Source organism: Hippoglossus stenolepis, chromosome 10, assembly GCF_022539355.2.
Source record: "Hippoglossus stenolepis isolate QCI-W04-F060 chromosome 10, HSTE1.2, whole genome shotgun sequence".
In the NCBI taxonomy this organism is placed as follows: Eukaryota; Metazoa; Chordata; class Actinopteri; order Pleuronectiformes; family Pleuronectidae; genus Hippoglossus; species Hippoglossus stenolepis.
The window spans coordinates 1,693,899-1,719,993 of record NC_061492.1 but is presented as its reverse complement, the minus strand read 5'-3'; the positions used below and the strand labels follow the sequence as shown (position 1 = coordinate 1,719,993).

Here is a 26,095-nt window from a genome sequence, read left to right as displayed (position 1 = left end):
TCCAGATATACGCCCACCTCTGCTGCTGCTGAGTAACTCAAGGCGGGAAGTAAACTGAGAGAGATAATGGAATTTAAGAGGAAGAAAAACACAGCAAAGCAGATTCCTCCATTAAAGGAGTAACGAGAATGGCACTCAGCAGAGTGCGTACCTCCGCCAAGGCCCCTCAATTCAATCAAACTGCAACAAATTTCACGCACTCACAGAAATCAGTTCCATGAATGTGCCTAATTTTTTTTTCCATCAAGATTAAGAATTATTCTCTGACTCACAATGTTAAAGAAAGTGATGGAAAAATTCCTGGATAGGCACCAAAAATGTAATGAGTTCTTCACTGACTCAAACAACGTCCACAAAGATTCGTGGAAGTTCGTTCTGTAGTTTTACAAACAAACCAACAAACGGACAGAGTTGAAAACACAACTTCCTTGGCAGAGGGGAAAAAAGGGAAATATTAAAAAGACATGCACCGCAACAAGAAAGATGAAATGAAGCACATACAGGTGAACAGGGTTTGTTTTTGCAGAGTTGTGGACTGACGATATAAACTGAAAACGAGGACTCATATCCTGAATGCCACGTTCTAATAAATGATAAGATCCTCTGCATGTATTAAGAAATGAGAGAAAGCAAGAGAACCGGAAATCGTTTTTCAAAAACAGCGGACGTTGAGCTTTTGAACGTGTCCTAGAAATAAAAAGAAATGTGTTGTATGGTTCTGTCTTTAAATCCAGCAGCAACATTTACACAGCAGGACAACAGGAACTTCAACTTCAAACAATCTGGAGACACGTCGAGGGAGAATCTAAAGACTGTGAAACAACAATGCATGTGCACTTTACAAATGGTACATGCAGCCTTGAAGCAGCAAATAAAAATAGAATGATCTGCAGAAGAAGTGAAACAAAATCGTGAAAACAATAAAAATCTTTAAAAAAGATACAACTCTGACCTCGTTCTCTGAATACTAGTGTAAAACACTCCCACATGAGTTGAGCCCTGGGGCTGTCTCAGACACCGCCAGGCAGTTGATAAAGTATAGCACGTCTCCCTGGCTGTTATATAATGCTGAGAGATTAGAGGTGGACGAGCCCGTGAGTGAAAGACACGACAAAAGGCAGTCATTGTGTGGCATACCTGAAGGCCGTGCATGCGTTATGGTCGTATGAGGTCGGCAGCGGCTGATTTCATTTATTAATTCAATCTTACTGGTTAGTGGTTTAACGTGGGGGTTTTGCCGTTCTCACAGAGAGTCTAGTGTTTATCTGCAGCTTGAGGTTCACAACAGGCGAGAGGAAGAGGCCAACTTAATCCTGTTTCTTCCACTTGGTTTGCGTGGTCATATATGGGAGTGGAAGGTTTGGTTGTTGCCCTCAGGTCGTTGTTGAAATGCTAGAAATACCTGTTCATGTTTCTCAGGGGAAAATGTAAATACTGTTCTGGTATCAAAACTGAAACAACAGTAGTTTTGAATATCAGATATCATCAGGGCAGCGCTGACACCTGATCATCCCCAGAAAACATCCTCTGTGACTTATTATATCATAGTCCAGGTACCAAGCTACAGACTGCACCAGCTTCAGATCATGTGGTCGACATCAGTGCACGATCCACGCATCTCAGGCATGTCCCGAGCAGGTGAGGAGAGCCGCTCTCCTACAGAGCCGGGGGCGAGCGTACTTTCTCCAAATGCCGGATGTGGTTCACAGAAAACTGATCATTCACCACAGTTTTATGTCTTATCTGTCAAATATGACACAAACCACTTCCTGTACCCACTTCACAGTAAAAGCACTTTGAATGAATCCCATCATTTGTTTTACCAAGATGTTATTGTCGGGCTGCAAGATGCACGGCTTCGTAACGCAGTCCTGGCACATTAGTCATACCCTCACCAAGAGGCTCTGCAGCAGACACTCAGCAGCTTCCTGCGTGAACAAGATACCAGCCGGACACATCATCACACACGGCTCTGAAGGTTTCTAAGACGGACAAGTTTGGAAACACAGCGTCCTGTAACAGGCACAAGTCCACGAACAGCTGTGATAGAAACACATGATGAATTCTTACAGTTCCACCTCATCCCTGCTCGTATTTTTCACCAACGTTCGTAGTATTTTCTGTAACCAAGCAACCAACTGCAGAGTAGACAAATCTACTTCCTGTTTAAATATGAGCACATTGTTCAAAATACTGGAAAAACAACCTTCACATACATCGACTCCTGTCTCCAGCAGAAGCACCTCGCATCCAGAACACCAGCGGTGAACTGAGCCCATGACTTTATGAAGCGGTTATCAGCTCTATGTTATGTTTCATAATGTTCAGCATGTCTCAGCAGGAACACAATACAGTACAGGGGCAGCAGAGAGTGTATAACACCACGCAGTGAAGTCCGTTATCGACTGGGTTTCTAATTCCGGACGGCCTGGCGCTGTTCTAAGCAAACTGCCCCCCCGACGCGCCTGCTCGGGGCTAAAAGCAGACTTCCAGTGGACCTGCTGGAGCTCAGGAGCACCAGACTGCGACTGTACTGGGGAGGTGTAAAATGTGTGGAGCCGTGTGAATGTGAAGTGAACGTGTGAAAGTGAAGCGGCGCGGTGCTGCCAAAGACAGAACGTGTGCCGGCTCGGCCACAGAGAAATACAGTGCAACCACAAAAATAACCTACGCCGAGAACTGAGAGTACATTCTGTCTCTCACACACACACACACACACACACACACACACACACACACACACACACACACACACACACACACACACACACACACACACACACACACACACACACACACACACACACACACACACACACACACACACACACACACTTTTTAATTGTCACTTAAGAGAAATAAACTCAAGTCCACCACCTGAGAGGGAACCAGGAAGTGGTTTTCCATGGTGGACACTCTCCTCCAACTGGGAGGGAACCAGGAAGTGGTTTTCCCTCAGACGACAGGTGGAGGCTATGTCTGGTTTCTGTCTGGCAGCATTCCTGTCATCAGCACTTAACCACGTCAAACCCATACCACACGCTGCCCCATTCTCTTTGATCTGAATCAGGACATGCCAAATGATATGAGGCGTGATATGTGAATACACCCCCTCGGCTCCATAGCACACTGGTATTTCTTAAAAAACCCGGCGAAAAGAAAAATACACATTCCCCGTTTTAATCCTGTGTCCCTGTTCATTTATCTTTTATCTATTTTTACATCTAAATCTGTCCTTTCTCTTCCTGTTAAACGGTTTGAGGACTCATCCTGCACTCAGGGGTGTTTACTTAATTTGATTTTTTTTGAATTTTTAACTCCCTCCCTGTGAATATAAATTCTGACAGTTACAGCAACCGGCGCACAGGGACGTGCGCTGTCCCATTCATGGGTTCAATCTGCAGGCGTAGATGAGGTGGTGGCGAGAAGTCCTTGAGAACAGAGAGCATGCTGTCATCAGCTTTCTTATGAGAAGTATGAATGAATGATGAATTGGTAACTTAATACATTATGTTATTAAAATTGTCCCTGAACTGGAAACTGCAGATCAAAGACTCCGATATGACACGTTTGCTCCGACGTCCGTAATTGTGGTGATCTTCCTGTCTCGGCACGTAGCACGTACACACACACACACACACACGTACGTACGTGCACACACACGAACAAGTCCAACCAGACTCTGGACTGAAAATAAGTGACTCAAAGTTTAGCAGTTCCAGTCAAAATGTCATAATGGCAGATTCATGGGGATGAAAGCAGATGGAGAGAATCTCAGTGGCTGGTCTCAGACCTTCTTCTAAAACCAAACTCCCCGGTGGCTCCATGTTTACAAAACCATGTTGTGCAGCTAAGAATTATTTAAACCCAAATTACATCACATTATATATTTGAGAGACGTGTAAACTCTCTAACGCACAACAGAAGGTCCACAGCTTTAAACAGGGGACATCGTGGTCAAAACCATGGTTGTGCACTTCTCTGCGTCACTTTATAGAAACTTTAGTTTTTCACTGAAGCCAGACGATGGAGGCATCATGAAACCTATTACTTCTACAGGGACGGTTGGGATAGATTACACAGCACAAGCTGACTTCAATAATCCAAACAGAGAAGTCACAGGTTAAATCAATTTGACTACTTTCGCTGAGACAAAGCTACAAGTGGATTTCTGCAGTAGCTTCGTGTTATTCTTTCAGTTGTCACCCTTCAGTCTCCCACATGATCAACCTCAACATTCACACACTTGCTTCCTCTTACCCTTGAGCAGAGGCAAGGGCGTGAGCTCTATGGGTTTGCCCTGAGAGCGGAACTGGGACGAACTCTGCGACCGCTTCTGCTTGGCCTTCCTGACAGACTTCCGTGAAAATCCGTCCACTTTGTCCACAGATGGAGATGTGGTGGCTGCCGAGGACATAGCCCTGCTGGGAGAAAGACACAGAGGAGGGACAATCACATTAGACATGAGCTCTCAGTTCACTGGGGGCAGAGTGATTAACCACAGATTTACAGAATTAAACTAGTCTTCAGCTGATGTGGAGTTTCCAAAGCAAGTATATAATTTAGGATATGTTTAATTAGAGATGGAGAGAATATTCAATACCAATATCAAATGGACCTGCGTTTAATGTTTGCTGATATGAACCAATATGAAAAGTTGTATTTTAAAGAATATACAAGGCAGAAAAGATGTGCTTTCATGTTTATAATTTATTTTCTAAATTCAGTTCATAATTATAGTCGTTTGTTTAAAGGTTTATGGTAAAGCTGTATAATGAAGCTTTTATTTCATAATATAACATCCCCGCCCCCTCTCACTTCCAGGAGTTATAGTTTCAGTAATTAAAGCTATTATGATATTATTTTACACTTTACTGGTTCATTTTTACACTATTTTTCATTGTGTACTATTAATAATTTCATCACAATTTTCATTCTCTGTAGCTTCATAGAAATTTATCAGTAAATCATCATTAATAAAATAGAAAAACTTTGAAACTCCCAGAAGTTTGTGTAACTGGTTTTAATTTGTCATAAAAGAAGTTTTAAGTCTTTAAAAGACAACATTTCACAATTAAAACACAACCTCATCCCTTCATTCTTATTTTACAAGAAGACTGATGTATAATAATTTCTAAAAACCTAAAGTTACATTTTCCTTCATCAAAGCTGAACCCAAACATTTGACTTTTCTTGGCTGCATTTGATTCGAGTTGAAATTGAAGCACAAGAAACCAAATGTTTCCTCATCACCGCAGACACATTCTTTAGCCATTAACATGCAGCCCACAAGTTTATTCTGGGTAGTTACCTCATGAAAAGAAAAGTAAAAGAAATATATCCAATGAAAAGAAAGACAGCAAACAACATGCCCGATGACTTGCTCTAGCTTCCTGCAGCCTTTTATTAATCTCACAACAAACCCTGTGCAGCCAGAGCAGACAGACAGGCCTCGGCTCAGACCTGGTTACTGTGCACAAACACACCGGCGTCATACCTGCCAATGAACCGGCTCATTCACACACACACACACACACACACACACAAAAACACCAGCGTCTACCCACAACAATGGAGCTGGCTCGGCAGCAGCAAGCCGTCGCCACAGTGGGAGGAAGCTGAGGAAACGTCCGCAGAGTGTTTGCTGTAGATTACGTGTTTAAAAAATAAAAAAAGATCAACAAACTGGTCACAACAACAATAAGCCGCAGCCACCATCACACTTTTTTTCTGCCGCTCAACTACCGCCGTGCACCACACCCACGAGGTGTCTTGAAAGATAAAAGGTGAAGATTTCTTCGAGGACACAAAGAACCACATGGTGAAGGAGATGTTTCATAACCTCAGACTCTAATGTAAATAAGGTGAAGTTCAGTCCGACGTTTACAAGCTGCTGTGTAGATTAACATAATTTCACAACACTGCACATAACAATCTCAATGCGGGGCCAGTTTCCAACGTAGCTGTTCTGGAACTTTTGTTCATATCACATGATCTTCCTCAGCAAACTACACTCATAATGTGGCTCTTTAAATTCTCTGAGCACTTGCATGACTTTAAGGCCGTGTTTTTATAAAGCAGAGGTTCAGTCCCTCTGTGACCTTGGAGATACACACTGAGGACAAAATCTCACTGCAAATTTGCTATGGTCGATGTTGAGGAGATTTTAATTCAATATTATACTGAAAAGGCTGAATTCTTAATAGATGTTCGTTGAAGCAGAGGCCTTTTTAATGAACTAAATGACAATTTGTTTTCTCGAGGTGTTTCCTCTGCCAGTTGGCAAGTGTTTGTGACACTGGATAATAAATCGGTCTTTTGTGTAAATATGGAACCGATGTGAAGTTTTAATTTACATTTATGTTTACATTTTAAGTAAAAAGGTAAAAAGGTTTATTTTCTTAGTTGTGTACATTTGGTTGCCTTGTCTTTTCTCATTATTTATAATTATTTACAATAAAGTTTATGGTTAAACTGTAAGATATCAAGACTCAAATATATTTCTTTGTCAACAGCCTCTTAGAAATTGCCAATTTCTTAAATATATATATATATATTTATGTATATATATATATATATATATATATATATATATATATATATATATATATATATATATATATATATATATATATATATATCTGTATCCAAATTCTTTCCTCCCTGATAGTGGAAATGCATCAGCCTCTAACAAATGTCTGTTGTGACAATACGACGCTGATGTTATCATAAACCTTCAAAATCCATCATAAGCTCCTAGTAATGGAATTAATCTCAATTTATTGCTTGATTTACAGCTAAATAATCTAAAAATCAATGAATTTATATTCTAATCATGTAATTAACATTGCAAACTACACGTCTAGACTTCCTCATGACATAAGCAGCAAAAAACTGGACACTGATGACAAATCCAGTCCTCGCTAACAACGGTGGACGTGAAGAGATGAATTAGAGCTGCAGCAGCAATCATTACATAATAGAAATGTGAATGAGACGCTGCCGGCCGTGCTCTGCGATGGCTGCTGCTCTAATGCTCTGTCAAAGTCACACAGCACGTCCACCAGGCTTTGTGTATGACCGAGTGGACACACAACAAGACACACTCAGTCTTCAGTCCACACACACACAACGTCCCGCTGCCTGAGGATATGGACAGTACTGTCTGACAGTGAAAGCCATTTAGAAGCTAGTGAGGCTGCACAGCTGATCATCCATCATCACACACGGCAGTTTTACCAGTGATTCATGATTCCAGAGAAGCAGCGAGTCCATGTGTGGTTAGAGACCAGCGGGGGGGTCGATGCAACACGACTTGTAAGTGGAGGAAGATCACAATCCAGACTGACAACTGGGATTAATTAACAAGCAGCGTTCCTAAACAATTTCCTCTTAGTAAAAAAATTAAATGTGAATTTGGTTTCAACGCGTCAGTTCTCAGGGTCATTTGCACAATATCTCGTCTATGAATGAGACAACTGGAGTCAAGCTTATAGATATTTAAGAAACACGCAAATTTCTTGTCAATTCCTAAATTTATCAGGACCTGAAAATCATAACATCCTCCGACAAACTTCCAGACTAAGAAATTTGATAAATGTTTTCCTCACTCTGTAAAGCATACCTCGATATGTGCGTCATAAATTCAATTTTCATTATTAATATATTGACATTGGAACAATGAGTGCGAGTCAGTTTCAAACTGACAAATAATACTTACACTAAATTTTATAATATATTCCTCTGTTAACAGAAGTGCCCTGTATTTATCAGCGCTGCAGGAAACCTTCATTTTCTATCACACCCTGTCAGAAACGACAGAAATGTACTTATGCTAATATCATGTGAATTCATCAGGGGTTTAAATCGATTAATATGACATTTATTTCCTTGCTCATTTCATTATTTTGTCTGTTGATCAATGAGAACCTTCCAATAAAATAAAATAAAAATGGTGGAAAATGTATTTTTTACCTGCCATCTCACACATGTGATAGAAAAGATCTCAGTGGACAGTTCTCAATGCACTAACACTACGTCCTACAGATGTGGATTCACATGTGACAATATCAATTACATGAGGAGAGTCATCTGTCACCACTGCTCATTGTCATGTCTCTCATAGCGAGACGGCTGTTAATGATCCATCTGCTTTAAAAATGCCTTCTGCTTGGCATCAGTCTCGTCACCACCAGGGTGGAGAAACACCTCCAGCTCAGCGCCGATCTGTCTGATCGGTGGCTGCTATGTTTAAATTCTCCAGCAGCCGGTTTGGCAGGTAACTCGCCATTAATCTGAAAGTCCTGCTGTGTTGCCGTTTAGTGGTAAAAATAAAACCGTGGCTGAATAAGAAGCAGCATGGAAACAGTCCTTTTCAGACTCCGTAGCCAATTCTCCAGAGTTTCTTCGTCAGTGTCTTCTACGTGTTATCCTGGATTTCTACAGACTTTAGTCCAGGCGGAGAAAGTCTGTAGAGACTCCGGAGCGTCTCACCTCCTCCAGAGAAAACACGGAGAACCTGTGGAGTTCAGTGCGTGTCTGAAAGCAGCTTAAGAGAACAATCATTTTTTTTAATTTTGTGTCGTCGTTGGAAGTTTTGTGTCTTTCAAACTTTGGCACAATTCGCTCAAACTCACACAAACCGGGTCTTATCTTATCACGAGCCTCAGTGTACAACAACAACAGAAAACTGCAAATTGACACCTCAACACCTGCTTTGTGCTGAGCCTCAGATAACAAACACAAAGCAGAGCATGACCTCCGAAAATCTAACGGCTAACGGCTTAAAGTCGAGCGGCTCTGATGAACACACAAGGTTTTATTTCTGTTAACGGTTCACAACTAAAGCCACAATTACAGGAGTCATGACGTTAATTAGGAGCAACAGGTGACGTCAAATACTTCAACAAATTAATTTACACATGCAAATGAGTTTCTTTTACCTGACTTAAACTATTAGCTATATATGCACTTTAAAGTCTTCATAAATCTATAACATCCCCAAAAAGTATTTGATTGATCAACTAGTCCAGTCTGAATATTTGCAGTTTCATCTGATGCAACTCTTTTTTCAAGTGACAGTAAATAACAAAGTTCTTCACATGTCACCTCTCTCTCTCTCTCAGGAAAATCAACTCTCTCTCTTTTGACATTTTATAGATCGATAAAGTGATCAGAAGATGATTCTATAAGGACAATAATTGTAAGTCGCAGCTCTTGTGTCAGCGCTGTGCAGCTTCGTAGCCTTTTCAGTTTGTAAATTTACAAATAAAAATCAATTTGACCTTTAACCAGGGACGCAGAGTTTTAAATACAGTCCTCACAGACACGCTACATCCTAATGCAACTTTCAGTCTCTGCCAGGACGAATAAACACAGCAGATCTGCTTCATTCAGCAACAACCAGCCCGACTGTGCTGCGTTTTTGGAAGCATCAGAGAAGTTGTACATCTCAGCAAGCAGCAATTAGCCATGGACCTGCTACATCACCAGTGGCAACAACACATCAACTCAAAGCTGCTCTTTCTGCACCGGGGGGGAAACGGATCAACTACAGACTTCACTTACCTCTGCAAAGGGGCACTGGAATCCCCATGTACAACCATCAGTGCCTCAGTTTCTATCTCTCTCCCTGACGAGCCGCCTAATGACGAAAACACTCCGGTGGCACCACAACTCGCGAGGGACAGCAAAACTACGGCGGCTGGTCAGGTGTATTGCGCTCAAGCACCAAAGCCATTCCCCGCCCATGCCTCTTACATAAGAGACCAGATGACATCCACACTGGCTCGGGGAGGGTGGGATTAAAGAACAAGGAGGAAGGAGAGAGGAGGGGGCACAGCGAGCAATGGGGAGAGCCACAGAAAAGGGAGGAAGAGGAGGGAGGGAGGAAAAAGGAACGAGAGAGGGAGCTGCCGTTCAACAGGAAGTCAACACAGGCAACAGCCCGGCAGAGCGAAAGGAGCCGAGGAAGAGAGGGAACCAAACGCACACACAAACATGAGCTCGGCGACGGGGGATGAAAAGGAGGCTGGAGGGAAGGAAGCTCCAGGATCCCGTCTGTTGTCCAAAGTTAAAAATCCAAAGCCCTGAGCTCGGCAAAAATCTAACTTTTAACTCAACTTTAGGTATGAATCCTATTAAACGATTTAAATATGAATTAAACAGCTTTTAAAACCAGGAAAAAACAACATTTAAGATACAGCACAAGATCTCTGCTGATCTTTAGTCTTATAAAGTGATGAATATTACATCTACAGCTGATGCAAGACATTTGGAGAACTAGAAACATGGAGAATATTATCCCTAAACTTTAGGACTGGGCAATATGGCCAAAAATATCAAAATACAAATGTTCATATCAGTCAGTATTGATAATTAAAAAGATAAATGACATTATTTCTGTAAATTTTAAATAATGATTTTTGCTCCGGTGGTTTTGAACTCTATGGGCAGAGAATAACAAACACTTCATAAACAGCAAAACACTTTCAGAAAATCTGAGGTCGAACGATTATGTGTTCGACCTCCTCACTGTGTTCGCAGCATTATATCAATATATATTGGACTTTTGTTATATTACCATGGACGACATTGATGTATAAAATGTTGGCAGATATTAATTGTCCTCAGACACGTCTTTAAACCAACTGTGTCAAATCTGACTAACTTAAATACGTTAGTCATCATAATCACTGAAGACAAATAAATAAAGAGTCAAATAATGATTTAACTTGTTGCAGATTGAATGACAGACTAATGTGAATTACCTTATTGTTCCAGCTCTACACTCAGCAGCTATTTTAATTCAGTTTAAATATGAATACAACTGTTCTGAGTCGAAGTCATCGAGGTGTTAATTCAACTTTACGAGCATGAAAATTCAGGTGTGTTCCTAATATTCTACTTCCTTGATGAATTTAAGATATGGAGGGCAAACTTAGAAACGTGTCCATTGAATGTAATGCAGCACAGCATCACATATAACCATAACCTTAGTAATAAACATATAATTACATTATACAAACAATGTCACCAAACGTTATTAACTCTGTCAAAGGTAGAGGTGGTAGCAGAGCAGTTGTTTCACACTGAATGTGTGCCTGCAGGTGTGGCCCCTGACGGTACTATATACATATAACTATATATATATATATATATAGAGAGAGTACACACACAAAAGATTAATATTCACCAGCCCTGTTAACATCCTGTGGTTTGGAGCTGCAAAACATTGACTGACTACAGGAACCAGAACAAAGTGATTTCCATGCCCACCGCAGCAAGAACATATTTACACATGAAAGAAGAGGACAAGCTTTTCACTGATCAATTTCCTAGAGTTAGTGATTACTGGATAATTGGTCAGGCCGTTAATAAGATCAGTGTGAATCCCAGTTCACTGTTGACTGGATGCTGCAATGTGACAGCACGTCTAATTGGTGTGATTCATTCATGGTATGATTATGTCGTTCACAGACGAGAACAAATGATCTCAGCAACGTTTCGCCACAGACGCACTGGAAGCCACACGGAGCTGATAAGGAGGCGGCGGTCACTCCCCCTGCGCCTCCACAGACACAGGAGACTTTGGATGTTCGGATCCCCCAGCCGGGGCTCCGAGGAGGGACCTGCCCTCGAACCTGCCGTGACATTCAGACACCTTGAAGACGAGCCAGTGCCCAGCCAAGGAGTGCACCTCCGCAAATACCATCACATGCAATCCACAACGCCACACCTGGTCTCTGGCATGCTGCTGTATATAACACAAGTTTCACCATCAACTCCTAACTTCGCCTTCCTGTGTCCACCATGTCCCTGCCTCTCCCTCTCCTCCTCCTCCTCACTACAGGAGTCATTCTGGTGATGGTGCTGGGACACAAGGAGCAATGTGGACTTGCACATAGAAACATGAAGCGAGTCCTGTGGTGTGTTCAAAGGTTAGTCAGACAACACAAGTCTTAAACACAGCCAGTCACCGTTCACACGTGAATCTCTCCACACACACACTTCACTTGACAGCAAAAACCCAGACTTTCAGTTTTGTGTATCCAACGTGCCAATGACCACCGTCCTGAGATCAGCTCAGCCTGGGAGCATCAGCCCACACCACCCGAGGACGTGATCATTTGAACGATAATACAAATAAAGATCATATTCATCCACACATCAGCTGCTGCAGCAGCGTCACAGGAGGCCACCGGCTGCAGGAGGTGTCCATGTATGAAGCCGTGGAGGAGCTGGCGTTAGCTTGGCCATGTTGGGCCTGGCAGCAGCAGGAGATTCAAAACTTGACAGCGCGATAACCCCTCACTTAGCGTTAGCTAGCTAGCCGCGTTAGCTCCCAGATTTACCGGAGCAAAAGCGCCTGAATTGGACGCATTTGCCGGCAGCTGGTCGTCTCCCCGGGACACACACAACACCAACCACGCGACTGGGGTGGAGACGGTGGAGCGTTTTTTGACCGAATCCGTCCATCTTGACTCGTGAAAACGGCATTTTAGCTAGCTAGCTAACGTCGGTGCTCCGGCTATCGCGGGTTAGCTCAAGTTGAACATGTAGCCGTAGCTCGCTAGCCGCCGCCAGCTCGCGCTCTGTGCAACACAAGAAGCGGGTAAAAAAAACACAGCACATGGGTCAAATCTCAAGGTTTACATGTGTGCTAATGAGATCACGTTACCTGGGCGGACTTGGGCGATCACCCATCATCCCAGATGTAAATAACAGGCGCAGTGCTAATGCTGCTACCGTTAGCTAGCGCTCACAGACTGACAGAGCGACCGGGGAAACACACACCGAGTCCCGAGTCCCGACCCGAGCCCGACAAGCTGCAGCCGACCGCGAGGCTGGGCGCTGGGCGCTCCGATCGGAGTACTTTACCTGGATCCTCTGCGGGTTCGCAACGGAGACGGCGGCGAGGAGTGATCCTATGTTTGGGGGGGGAATCTAGCGGGCTACGCGTTAGCTACCTCCAGCTCGGTGCGGACAGCTTTTCCCAAGCAGCGGCGGAGCAGCAGGAAAAAATGTCTGGCCTGAAAACAGCCCAAACCCGCGAGCAGCCTCTAGTCCGTCCAACGGAATAATCCTCAAACTTCCATTAACGAGCGAACACGGCGGAATAAAAAGCCTGCGCTGAACGCGTTCACATCCCCGTCGGTGATCTGCGTGCTGCTCGTCCCCTAACCCCAGGATTTAGGTGTTTTCCTCCGCTCGCGTGTGATCCGGGGCTGGTTCTTTTCAGCCTATTGTCAACACCGCTGCTCAGACCACGGCACATAACACACACACCGCAGCGTGCTGGGCGCGCCGCGGACACACCGGCGACGCGGATTGGCTGCCGGCGGCCCGGGGCGCCGCTGCGATTGGACGGCGGCCGGTGTCAGTCACCGCGCGGGAGGGGAACAAGGCTCAGGATCCGTCGGGTTAGGTGGAGGAGGAGGAGGTGGGTGTGTGTGTGTGTGTGTGTGTGTGTGTGTGTGTGTGTGTGTGTGTGTGTGTGTGTGTGTGTGTGTGTGTGTGTGTGTGTGTGTGTGTGTGTGTGTGTGTGTGTGTGTGTGTGTGTGTGTGTGTGTGTGTGTGTGTGTGTGTGTGTGTGTGTGTGTGTGTGTGTGTGTGTGTGTGTGTGTGTGTGCGTCTACAGTTATCAGAGCCAGTTTTGGTTCAATACCATACGTTTTCAAAGGGTTGTTTGTGGGTTAAAACCTGGTTTTAGGGTTAGGATTAGGTTTAAGTTAGGATTAGTATTAAATTAGGGTTAGAGTTAGGTTAGGTTAGGTTAGGTTAGTTAGAGTTAGAGTTAGGGTTAGGCATTTAGTTGTGGTGGTTACAGTTTCAATCAGGGGTTCAGGAATGTATTATGTCCCTGAATGTCCTCACAACTATAGAGAGACAAGTTTGTCTTCCTTTAGTTATCAGGGCCAATTTTGGTTTTCAATACCATCATTGTGAGGACACCTTGACGTTCTGAGGACATTTTGGCCGGTCCTCACAAATTGAAAGGGTCTCTCTCTCTCTCTCTCTCTCTCTCTCTCTCTCTCTCTCTCTCTCTCCCTCTCTCTCTCTCTCTCTCTCTCTCTCTCTCTCTCTCTCTCTCTCTCTCTCTCTCTCTCTCTCTCTCTCTCTCTCTCTCTCTCTCTCTCTCTCTGTCTCTCTCTCTCTCTCTCTCTCTCTCTCTGTCTCTCTCTCTCTCTCTCTCTCTCTCTCTCTGTCTGTCTCTCTGTCTCTCTGTCTCTCTCTCTCTCTCTGTCTCTCTCTCTCTGTCTGTCTGTCTGTCTGTCTGTCTCTTCTCTCTCTCTCTCTGTCTCTCTCTCTGTCTGTCTGTCTGTCTGTCTGTCTGTCTGTCTCTCTCTCTCTCTCTCTCTCTCTGTCTGTCTGTCTGTCTCTCTGTCTCTCTCTCTCTCTCTCTCTCTCTCTCTCCCTCTCTCTCTCTCTCTCTCTCTCTCTCTCTGTCTGTCTCTCTCTCTCTCTCTCTCTCTCTCTCTCTCTCTCTCTCTCTCTCTCTCTCTCTCTGTCTCTCTGTCGTCCACACTGAGTTTGGTTCTTTCTTCCAGTTGATGAGGAGTTCCTTCCTCTCCACAGTCGTCAGTGCTGCTCCTTGTTGGTTTCTCAATTAGCCTTGAGATAATGAATGCCTCACAAATAAATCTTCAATATAATTGTGTAATATGTATTTTATGGTTCGATTAGATTAGGTTAGGGTGAGGCATTTAGTTGTGATGGTTAAGGTTAGGCTAAGGGGATAAGGAATGCGACATGTCAATGAGTGTCATCACAACTATAGAGAGACAAGTGTGTGTGTGTGTGTGTGTGTGCATGTGTGTGTGTGTTTGTCTTTTCACCACACAGCGTGCAGGAATGAGGTTAAACCTGTCCGAGGCCCGGCCCCTCGCCTCCGCACATGTTTGTACTTCTATCTTAGTGAGGTCACTAATTGACATAATACATTCCCTCGTCCCTTAACCCCAACCTTAACCCTAACCTAATTCTAACCTAATCCTAAATCTGACCCTAAAACAAAGACTTAACCCTCAAACAGCTCATTGAAAAAGTAGATTGATTCATTGTGTGAAAGCAGCGTCAGAGGAAGGAAGATGTTTTACTTTGCAAGCTCTTCATACAAAGCAGCTCAGTACAAGACTGCTCACGGTTATTCATCAGGTTTTAAGACATCTCCCTTATTTTCAACATTTGCCTTTGTGACCTAGAAGAGACGTCCAGTAGAGAACCTGAGGAAACTCTCCTTTTTGTTTTTTATATTTTATATTATACTTTTTGTTTTTCTGATTCAAACAAACCCATTTAATACATTTCATAAATGCCCCTGTTGTGTCTTATCCTGGTTTTATATGATGAAATGTTAATGTCCCTGTATGATTCTAAGATGATCCTGGTTTGTGACGGTTTGTCACGTCTGCACTGAGGAGGTTTTATCAGGATGTGACTTTCACCTGTGGAATCACCTGATTCTTTCTTTTTAACTGTTTATTATGCGTCTAACAGTGAATATCAGGTCTGCGTTTAAAACTAATGGAAAGAAATAGAATAGTGTTGCATTGGGAAAATATAATTTGCATCAGGTACCGTATAATATGAGATCTATAAGGAGTCAATGACAAACTATTAAAAAGTAAAGTTGACATTTCAAAGGGATAGCAACAGATTTCCTGCTCTTCAGTGCTCGTCCAGCTGATGGCGCTCTCTGCAACTGTAGTAAAAACTGAGACAGAGCATTTGCTTCAACAAAATTTCTTTCATTTCATCCCTGCAGCTTTAAAGACAGATATTACTCACAAGATACTACTACAACTACTACTAATAACAATAATAATATAAATTAGCATTTTGGCAACACACACAACTTTAATTTAAAATGGAAAACTCAGAAATCTCCGGTGTCACAGTTTTATATCACAGATAAACAGTACAGTAATATTTATGTTTGTATAGTCAGTACAACAAACTGCACTTTACTATATTGTACTTATACAATACTGAAGTTTTTTCTGTTTTCTGTGATTTTCTTGAATTGTTTGATTTATTTTTCCAACTTTAAAAAGGTAAAGATGTTCAGACAAAGGTTTTTAATTTGTTGAAGTGTTTGTAGAAAACACAAACTTTAAATGTTCCCAGAATCAACCACCGTCCAATCAGCTCTTCGTCTTCTTCTCCTTCTGGAAGTTGTGATTTTTATGAGCTCTGGATTTGAGTCTGAAATCTGATTCGCTCTTCATTGATTCCCTTTTACCCGCCTTGAGCTCCACCCCTCCTGGTTTCCACAGCAACAGCTGAGCGTCCTCTCCGCCTGTGACCAGCGCCTCCTCCGCTGCGTCCCACAGGAAGCAGCGCACGGTGGAGGCGTGGCCGCCCTTCAGGCTCCTCAGCAGGCGGAGCCCCCTGTCGTCGCACTCCATCAGGTGGAGCTCCCCGCTGTTCTTCCCTCCGAGCACCAGCAGCGTCTGAGTCTCCTCCAGCCACGTCCCCCCGACCAGGTAATCCACGCCTCCCCCGTCCTCCAGCAGCGTCAGGCTGCGAGCGTCGCAGGTGCTGAAGACGGCGAGGGGCTCCTCGGTGTCCAGCTGGCTCAGGTCCCACAGGTGCAGCCCCTCGTCCAGGCTGAGGCACAGCAGCTGAGTGTAACCTGCTCCGGACCAGCAGATGGATCCAGTGGACGAGACGCCGTTACACGTGGCCAGCAGCGCCTCCTCCTCCGCGCCCTGGCTCAGGTCGAAAACATTCACCAGGCCGTCTGTGGAACCAGAAGCCAGACGGTCTTTGTCATTGGGGTGGAAGCGCACGTGTGTGATGTCATCACTGTGCGACTCACAGTACGACCCCAGAAGCCCACCGCCCGGTTTCCTGGCGTCCCAGAACACCAGAAAACTGTCCTCGCTGACCTTCTCCGTGCCGGCACACAGGAGCATGTCGCTGCAGCTCAGGTCGAAGCTGCAGTAGAGGTGCGACGGGTCACTTTTAAACATCTGGACCGCTTCTGTCCCGGGACGGCGGACGTCCCACCCCCGCACCGTCCCATCGGCAGAGCCAGAGTAGAGGAGGTCCGGGGAGCTGTGGGCGAAGGTGACCCCACACAGCGGGGCGGTGTGTCCCCGGTGCTCCCCCACCCGGGTGAGAGTGTGCTTGTTGCGCAGCTGGATGGTGAAGTTGGAGCAGGACACTGCCAGCAGGTCCGATGGCTGCAGCGCCACGTGCAGCAGGTAGGTGGCTTCGACTGGACGAGAGCGCCGGGCGATGGACAGACCTTTAAACTTCTCCTCCACACACTCCATGACAGAAGCACACTGACGAGGAAGGAGGAGACACAACAGGAACACAAGTTAACGACTAAAAGCTTCAAGACAGATCGTCCTGATGTGGTTGAACCACAGACGCTCGGAGACAGACGTCCAGGTGTGAGGACTGGAGGGGGGGACTGTTGCTTCAACATGTGATGTGTGTTGTTACTGTGTTGTTGTTGTGTGATGTTATGTTGTTATATGTGTGTTGTGTATTGTTGTGTGTGTTGTAGATACTTTGTGTATTGTTGTGTGTTATTATATGTGTGTTGTTGTGTGATGTTATGTTGTTACTGTGTTGTGTTGTTATATGTGTGTTGTGTGTGTGTCGTAGCTACTTTGTGTATTGTTGTGTGTTATTATGTGTTGTTGTGTGATGTTATGTTGTTACTGTGTTGTGTTGTTATATGTGTGTTGTGTATTGTTGTGTGTGTTGTAGATACTTTGTGTATTGTTGTGTGTTATTATATGTGTGTTGTTGTGTGATGTTATGTTCTTACTGTGTTGTTGTGTGTTGTTATATACGTGTTGTTGTGTGTTGTTATATGTGTCTAGTTGTGTGTGGGTTGTGCAGTTGTGTGTGATGTCATGTTCTTACTGTGTCGTGTTGTTGTGCGTTGTTAAAGGTGTGTAGTTGTGTGTTGTTGTTGTGTAACTCACCTTCTCTGTGGAAATGTCGACAAACGGAGTTAAAACCAGCGGAAACTATTCGGACGCGTCCGTCGCCATCTTTAAAAAACACTTTCCTCCACCAACACGTCACGAACGTAGTTAACGCATTTAACGAGATTAACGCGGTTAACGTTAATTTAAACTCGTCTGATTTACTCTAACATCGTAACCACGTTACTTTGACTCCACACATGGAGGACTCACGTGGTGTCACAGCATCTCCATCCGGCTGAGAACTCGCTCTGGATAAATGGTTCCGCTGCTGCAGGGACGTTTCCATTTATTTTGTTTTGATTGATTATTTTTTTTTTTTACCTTCAGTGATTCATTTGTGTACATTATAATTATAATAATCATTGTAATATATTAATAAAATACTAATTTTATTACATTTACTACATTTGTATTTTTTATGGCAGAAACATGAGATAACTTCATAAACTGAAGTCATATATGAGTGTGATCAGAATCTTGTTTGGTTCAAATACCCACGTTAAATTTTTTTAAGAAAAATGATGAAGTGAAATATAGAAGTGAGCAGCAGAGTTTATATGTATAAGTTTATTTCATTCATCGACCAATCAATTTAAATGCAAACACAAAATCTCTAATCTCGAATGAAAGGGAGCAGAAAGAAGAATAAATGATTCATCTTCATTCTCTATAACTCGATCAGTGACTCAACGTTTTATTTCCTCGTCTGTTTTGTGACAGAATTCTACAAAGTCTTAAATCACCAATAAGAAGTGCAGAGTCTCCGTCGTCCAGCAGGCGGCAGCAGCAGCAGCTCTGTGGCTGAACGAGGCCTGTTGGGACTGAAGCTTCCTGCCTGACCCACATCTGAAGAGGAGCAGCTCAGTCCCACACGAACACATCCAACCGAACCTCGGTGCCTCGGGACGAAGAGGAACTGAAGATCAGGACGTTTTAAAACCTTCGGACGCCAAGAAACCAAACTGGGACTCGTTGTAGGTTCGGGTTCTGATGTCGAAGCTCAAACCTTTTCACTTGTCATTGATTCACACGTTTGAAAACTTCACCTGCAGCTTCAGGCCTCATTCACACCCACTGACCAACCACTGACCAACCACTGACCAACCACTGACGCTTCAGAGAAATGATAGAAACCTGCAGGGGACCGAGGCAGAGCTGGGTGTGACTGTCCGGACATTTAAGGCCATAACAAATGGAGAGTCCACGCATTCGAGCAGCACTTTTCTGTAATGTGCATTGAGGACAGAGTTAAACAGCCAATCAGAGTATTTTGAATGGCTGCTTCCTGCAGGAGAAACGCTCAGCGTCACACAGCGACACGTCGTCTCCCAGGAACCTGACAGGGAACTGGGTGACGCTCAGACGCTGGAGACTGAGTGTGCAGCTGGAAAATCTGCAGAAATAACGTGATGCAGTCGTTTCCACACTCAGAGGAAAGTTTCCCTCACGTTGTGGAATTAATGACGAAGACTGTTGAGAGAGCAAAGGGAGGAGCGGCCGTCTGTCTTCACCTGCTGCACGCTGTTCATTACAGGACTCTCACATTTTCATTGCCTCTAGTTTGACATGAGTGGTCCTGAATATTCCACTTGTCCACAGGTCCACAGAGGAGTGATTAACCAGACGTGCACAGTGCTGAGGTGCAGCAGGTGTCTCTGGTTCTCTGGTTCACTTCTTCTTCAGTCATTTTCAGCTTGTGATTCCTTGGTGTCGGCAGCTGGAGTCCGTCTCCTCCTCTGCAGCTGTGGCAGAGTGAAGTGGAAAACTGGTCGTCCACTGACAAACCGTCACCACATCGCCATCTGGGGACCGAGTGCAGAGAAACGCTGACGAGACCACGTCATCCCAAACCCCTCGTGGTCTTATTCAAACACGCATGGCCACATGTGCTCCGTCACAGATTGGATTCCGGCTCAGTGCCCGGAGGAGAAGTTCATACCGTCGCCCACAGACTGAAAACGAGCTCCACGAGGAGGCCCTGCAGCGGGAGGCAAGAAAACATGAACCCCAGGGAAGAGACGGGTTCTTAACTCGGTTACGTGACGAGGAAAAACCATGATGTGCAGGGGCCTCGACAGCTGAGAGCCTGGTGGATACAGCTAGCATCATGTTAGCTGGTTAGCTAACTGCCGCTTGTGAATCAGAATTTAAAAAACGGCGGGACGTCTCAGCCTGCGACTCGTCACAGGAAACAATTAGACTTTGAAACGAGATTCAAACGTTGACATCAGGGTGAGTTTTTAAAACCAACATCGTCTCAATGTGCATTTAAATTCAGATGATTATTCTGTGGCTTATCAAACATAACTGTTAGGTTGAATATAAACGTACTGTGTCTGTGTGTGTTGGGGTTTCACCACCGAGCAGCCGTCAAAGCTTTGACAGTTTGAAAATCAACCTGGAAAAATCTCATTTCTAAAAACCTAAAATCTCATTTTCTTCTGTATTTGTTTGTTTGTCAGCCGGATAACACAAAAACTAAAAACTAAAAACTAAATTTTGTCAAGTGGTGGGATGCGACCCCAAAGAAAGAACCCATTCAATATCGGAACAGATCCACGACTTTCTTTAACGCTGTGAGATCGGCGTTCTTTGACATTTTCTTTGATTTGTCCGAGAATAATTTATGGATCTTGATTAAAAAACATGTTTAGAGGAAGGACTGATACTTACCTCTGGGTCCTATATTGTTTTATTGCATATTATATAGGAACACTGGGTGAATTCTTGTGAACGCCATCAAAATAGCGTTTAGTAAATTAGTTGCCAAGTTGCTGACATCATCAGATATTGATCAATCTCTTTATTACTTCCACAAATCTCTGTCGGTCAGTCTGATGCTCACGAATCTCCAGAACTGTTCATATCAACATGATATTGTATATTACTCATGTATATATACTGTATATTATCTACTGTATATAAACTGTATATTATCTACTGTATATAAACTGTATATTATCTACTGTATATAAACTGTATATTATCTAATGTATATAAACTGTATATTATCTAATGTATATAAACTGTATATTATCTACACTGACAAAAGAAAATCGTTGAACCAACCTCAAAAAAATACTTTTTATTGGTAACATGCAAATTAAAAGTTCACAAGTTATATTAAGACAGTTGTTTTTATTTAGCTGAATTATTTTAACATCATTTTTTATTTTCCACACAAACAATCAGACACTTGGAGCCAAATTTTGAATCAAATCAAATCCAACAATAAAATCTGTAGATATGAAAAAAAAAAAATACTGTGAAACTAGAAAAGATCTTGAAAAGTTCCCGTCAGTCGGATGTGAAGTGAAACATGAGACCGACGCAAATGAAGGAACATAGAACTTGTTTTTTACAGATTAATTTGTGCTGTATTTTGGAATTCAACGTTTTAAACATTATAAAACTTCTCAAACCAAACAGATGAACAATGGGAGGATGTTTTTTTTTTTGGGGGGGGGGGGTTGTAAAAAAAGGTCAAAACTCATTTAAACTTTTTTTTCATGCGAGTGAACACAAATATGTCCAAAGGTTAAAATAAAAATACTTCAACACAAAAAGGACTTCAGCTACAGTTGCTGCTTACGTGAGTGAATAAAAAAACTAACCAAGCAACAGTAGGAAACACTGACAATCTGCTTTAAACCTTCAGTATAAAACTTCATGACATTTACTAGGAAATGTTTTTACTTATTTATCTATTTTTCTCTACACAGGAAAACGTGTGTCTGCAGCTACAAAGTGCAAAAGGCGAACCCACAGGAGAGAGAGTGAGAGAAGACGTCAGGAGTTTTCACGTGAAAGGTAAAAACATTCCCTGTCCTGAACAAAGGCACTAAACGGAAGCTAACGTCAAGCTAACAGAGCCGCAGCTACGCGGTTCAACCAGCGGATATTTGGTCAGAAAGAATTTCATATAAAAAGTTATTTCTCTGAGATTCAGTCGGAAAAACGTCTCAGAAACACACAAAGAAGTGTCGTTAAGTAGAGAGCGGCCACCAGGGGGCGCAGGGGAGCTAATAAAGTTAACTTTCTTAAATATAATGTAATGACTAATAAACTCCCTCATTGTATCAATGATCTGAGCTCATTTAAACATACAGGGTGCTACTATTTTGCTTTTGGATTATAATGAAAATGTTATCAAATTTAGAATTTTATAAAAACTACCATCTGGTAAAAATGTGATGATAGTGATTGAACAGTAGAGACAATTTTTAGGATTTGCCTCGTGTCTAAAATAATGTTAACAGAATTTGCATTCGATTTTGGAAATTGGCCAAATAGCCAAATTTCTCCAAAAGAACGTTTAGGATTATGATAAATTAAATTAGAGATTTTATAAAATTTTATAACAAATGTCAAATAAATACTGTTTCAGAGAATAATTTGAAATTCTACTACATAACCAATTCTAGAATTTTATAAATTATACAATAAAATCCTAACGTGACATAATGAAATGTAGGATTATGACAAAATTTGACATTTTACCAAAATCTAAACTTGGAAAAACAACAAATAATTTTTAGGATTAATATTCTCAATAAAATTTCATACCAAAATTTAGGATCATAACAAAATCTGTGATTTTACTAACATAATAAAATTTGGGATTATGTCACATTATAAAACAAAATGTATTCTAATTCTAAATTTGACCAAATTACATCATGTTGAACTGTAACAAACAAAATGACAAATTCTGTAAATTTACCAAACAAATTTGAATCCTTCACACACACAAACACACACACACACACACACAAACAAATACACACACACACACACACAGGTTAACACACCGGTGAATTGAACGTGTTCTTGTGGAAACGCTCTTTCTGGCGGGGAGCCCTCACAATAGAAACACATCAGGATGTTTGCTTTAATCTCGCCTGACAATCTGATTTTCCTGATTGTTCCTCCACCTGCAGGAAACAGCGTCAGGATATAAATACCACAAAAAGAAAAAGTGTTTCCCTCCTGTTGATTTCTCTGATCACTACGGCGTCCTAACAAAACGAGTTTGTGTCAAAAACTTCACAACACAAATCGATTTTGGCTGAATTAAACGTGCAGATTTTAAACCAAACTCTGGAATAATTTTGTTACCCTGACAACCTGGGGATTAACCAACAGAACAACGAACCTTATAAAGTGACAATAGAACGAACAGAGGTTGTGTGTTTTGTCAATCGAAACACGTCTGGTTTCACTGCTGCAGAGAGGAAACCACATTCAGACAAAACACCACAACGATCTGAGCGAACCCGTGTGCACGAGGCCACAGGACGTGAGACGAGCCGGACAAACCCTCAGGTGAAGCGGCTCCATCTGCGGCTTCTGGCTTTTATTCTTAACAAATGGGAGGAAGAATTTTTAAACCTGGATTTGTAGTTTGGTTTAAAAGGACAATCTGCTTATTAAAGGAACTTTCATTCATTTAGTGGTAAAATCTGAACATTTTGAATATTTCTCCATCAGGAAATGACAGGAAAATTACAAAATACTGACATTCAGGACCAACTTCACCCTTTGTGCCCGGCTCGAGGGGGGGGGGGGCAGTGCATTCTGGGAACAGTGCATTAATATTATAATATTAGGACAGTACCGTGTACAAGAAACAACAATAAAAAGCTTCCTGCTCAAACTGCTGTGCTCAAATTAAGCACCTGAACACGTCACCAGCTGGAAAACAGTAAAGTCCTGCCAGTGCCCTGGAGCAAGGCACTTCAGCTGCTGCAGAGGAGAATACTCAGCAGGAGGTTTTTCTCCCAGAGTGAAGGACACATCAGGCCTCGTCCAGATGTTGGGTTTATTCCTCGAGGACAGATTCAGGACAAACTGTCAGAGAAACGTTTAAAAACAGAAGGAATCGAACTCGTGTGTCTGAGCCACGTTCTGATGAAAGTCCACGATCACAGCGATCTGTAGTTTCACCTGTTGAACCAATTCTCACAACTGGGATTTTGACTCAACTTCTTTCATCCAAATTAAGTTTCTGAAGTTGTTTGACAACTGAAATCACATTTTCTTTTATATCATGAAAAAATAACAAAGAATAAACTCGTGGCTTTTGTCCTTCAGCTTATAAGTGAATGAATGAACCTTGAATATTGAATTTTCTTTGACTCAAATACTCTAGAAGAAAATTCAGGTATTTATTAACCAAGGTCAGTTTCTGTTTCCAAATGTTTTCTGTCATTTTGAAATTTAACTTTTTTGAACCCAAATGTGGAATTTGACTGTAATTAAAACATTTTTCCTGCAGGGTTTCGAAAGCGATCAGTGACATGACATCACGTGTGTGTGTGTGTGTGTGTGTGTGTGGACGTGGAATATCGTTGCAGATTCAGGATCAGAACACCGACACAAACTGAGAGAATTGTGAGTTCATGACCCTTGTGTTGTCCTTTCAACTCCAACAGAACATGAGGGTCCAAACGAGTGTTGTAATAGATTACTGCTGGAATCTACACGTACAACCAGAGAAGACCGAAGTAAAGCACAAAAAAAACTCAAAGTGAAATATTGGTCCGAACTCAACCAGTGAATCTACATTAGAGAGGGAGTTTCATCACCGTGACGACGGCGGGAGGAGAGGATGCTCCAGGAGGACGCTGAGGGGACATGATGCTTGAATCTATCATGAAGGATTCTGGGAGTGAAACGTATACAACTTCAAATCTCTGGCAAACAAAGAGACTCACTGATCACGTCTCAGCGGCACAGGAACAAGTCCCGTTCAACTGTTTTTCAACATCATGTTTGAAATATTTCAAGTATGCTTGGAATTATGACGTTTTTAAACACATTTCCATCTCAGGCTGTAACGTGAGATTGAAAAAAAATCGAATTTTTGAATAATATATATATTTTGATGCTCCTCCCTTCGTCGTCCTGACTGTCTTCTGTCTCTCTACCCTCGTCTCCTGACAGCAGCGTTGTCTCCCTACCCTCGTCTCCTGACAGCAGCGTTGTCTCCTCCCTCCTCACACGATGAAACTCTCCCCCGCACAGTGGACGCGTGTTACCGAGAACAGCTCCACGTTATCAAACCACCAATCGGATTTCACAGTGTTAAAACACAAACATCTTGAAATCCTCTCTGTACATTTCCCAAACTTCCCTCTGGATCAGACATGTGCCTCGTCGCTGCTTCTCTCGTTGTCAGCTCACAGGACAAGTCGATCAGTCTCAGGGCGGCGGTCGAACAGGAGGAGTAAACAGAGCAGGCAGAGTGGGAGGAGCCCTTTAAGAAAACACTGTACACGTGCGGTCAAACGCCTCGAGGGAGAAACGTTCGATTCCCAAAAGGTCTGAAGGAAATCTGTCTCTTAGTTGAGACAGGAAATGATAACAACCTTTTCGCATTCGAACAAACTCCCACACAGGAAAAAGGAATTATTATAAAATCATCTTATTGCTTTGAGACGTGAGACAAAAGAGAGGAAGGTCGAATAGAAATATCCAGAAGCTTCAGACAAAGAACCAGAAAGTTCAGACACTAAAGTTGAGCTTTTGATTTTACTATTCAATCAATCTTTTCTTTTTTAATCAAATATATTTTTTCAGGTTGCATCCTTTTCTTTTTTTAATCAATGTTTCAGATTACAATGAACTGAAAAGAAAATCAGCAGATTAATGTGGATGAAAATAATCGTGAGCTGGTCCATCAAATAAATGTAAAAGTCTTCTTACCCATATGGTTCTTTGTCTGTGGCCTTATTAAAAATAATAATAATAGGATTAATAAAAAAGTAAATAGACACAGGTCGTCTATCAGTAGCAATCAGTGGCATTTTCAGTCTTTCAGAGGCCACTGTGAAAAAGTTATTTTTGTTTTGTTGCTTGTAAAATGAATAAAGCTGGAAGAGGAGGGGGAGGAGGGGGAGGAGGAGCAGCGTCTCCTGGCTTCAGACCAGAGCCGTTGGATTTTAAATAAATCTAAAGAAGAGTCGACCGCGGGGGGGAGAGGGTCAAGGTTAAATCTACAGAACGTCCTGGTCCTCAGGACGAACACTGGGACGCTGTGAGGAGCGAACAGTGGCTCCTGTTCAGTCCGTTCTGAATGTGACTCTGAGCCAACAGGAGGAAAAACTGTGAAACTGATAAAATGGCAGCGGATCATTGTT

The 26,095-nt window shown here is 42.8% G+C and overlaps 3 protein-coding genes across 5 annotated transcripts in view; all 3 read right to left on the bottom strand.

Moving 5' to 3' along the window:
* Positions 1 to 13,284, bottom strand: part of ppp2r5eb (protein phosphatase 2, regulatory subunit B', epsilon) — a 36,310-nt gene extending 23,026 nt beyond the window's left edge. Inside the window, exons 1-2 of one of the 2 annotated variants that reach the window (XM_035168104.2) lie at positions 12,680 to 13,284; positions 4,261 to 4,424 (exon numbers count right to left, since the gene is read on the bottom strand). In XM_035168104.2, the coding sequence (XP_035023995.1) occupies positions 4,261 to 4,424; positions 12,680 to 12,708 (193 nt within the window). In that variant the 5' untranslated portion in view covers positions 12,709 to 13,284. Of the gene's footprint in view, positions 1 to 4,260; positions 4,425 to 9,567; positions 9,722 to 12,679 lie in introns of those variants that run through there. The other variant, XM_035168103.2, reaches the window with a different exon arrangement.
* Positions 13,285 to 15,838: 2,554 nt separating this feature from the next.
* Positions 15,839 to 18,188, bottom strand: wdr89 (WD repeat domain 89). 2 transcript variants are annotated; one of them, XM_035169143.2, is made up of 2 exons: positions 17,949 to 18,188; positions 15,839 to 17,294 (listed from the first exon to the last, which is right to left on the bottom strand). In XM_035169143.2, the coding sequence occupies exon 2, from the start codon at positions 17,280 to 17,282 to the stop codon at positions 16,146 to 16,148; it is 1,137 nt and encodes a 378-aa protein (XP_035025034.1). In that variant the 5' UTR covers positions 17,283 to 17,294; positions 17,949 to 18,188; the 3' UTR covers positions 15,839 to 16,145. The 2 variants fall into 2 exon arrangements, with proteins under 2 accessions (XP_035025034.1, XP_035025035.1); XM_035169144.2 differs by having other exon boundaries at positions 15,839 to 17,296; positions 17,953 to 18,188.
* A 2,917-nt stretch (positions 18,189 to 21,105) lies between these two features.
* sgpp1b (sphingosine-1-phosphate phosphatase 1b) overlaps positions 21,106 to 26,095 on the bottom strand; it is a 20,741-nt gene continuing 15,751 nt past the window's right edge. The window contains exon 3 of the mRNA XM_035168248.2: positions 21,106 to 26,095. This exon is cut by the window's right edge and continues 714 nt beyond it. The gene's annotated coding sequence lies outside the window, so the exon portion shown is untranslated.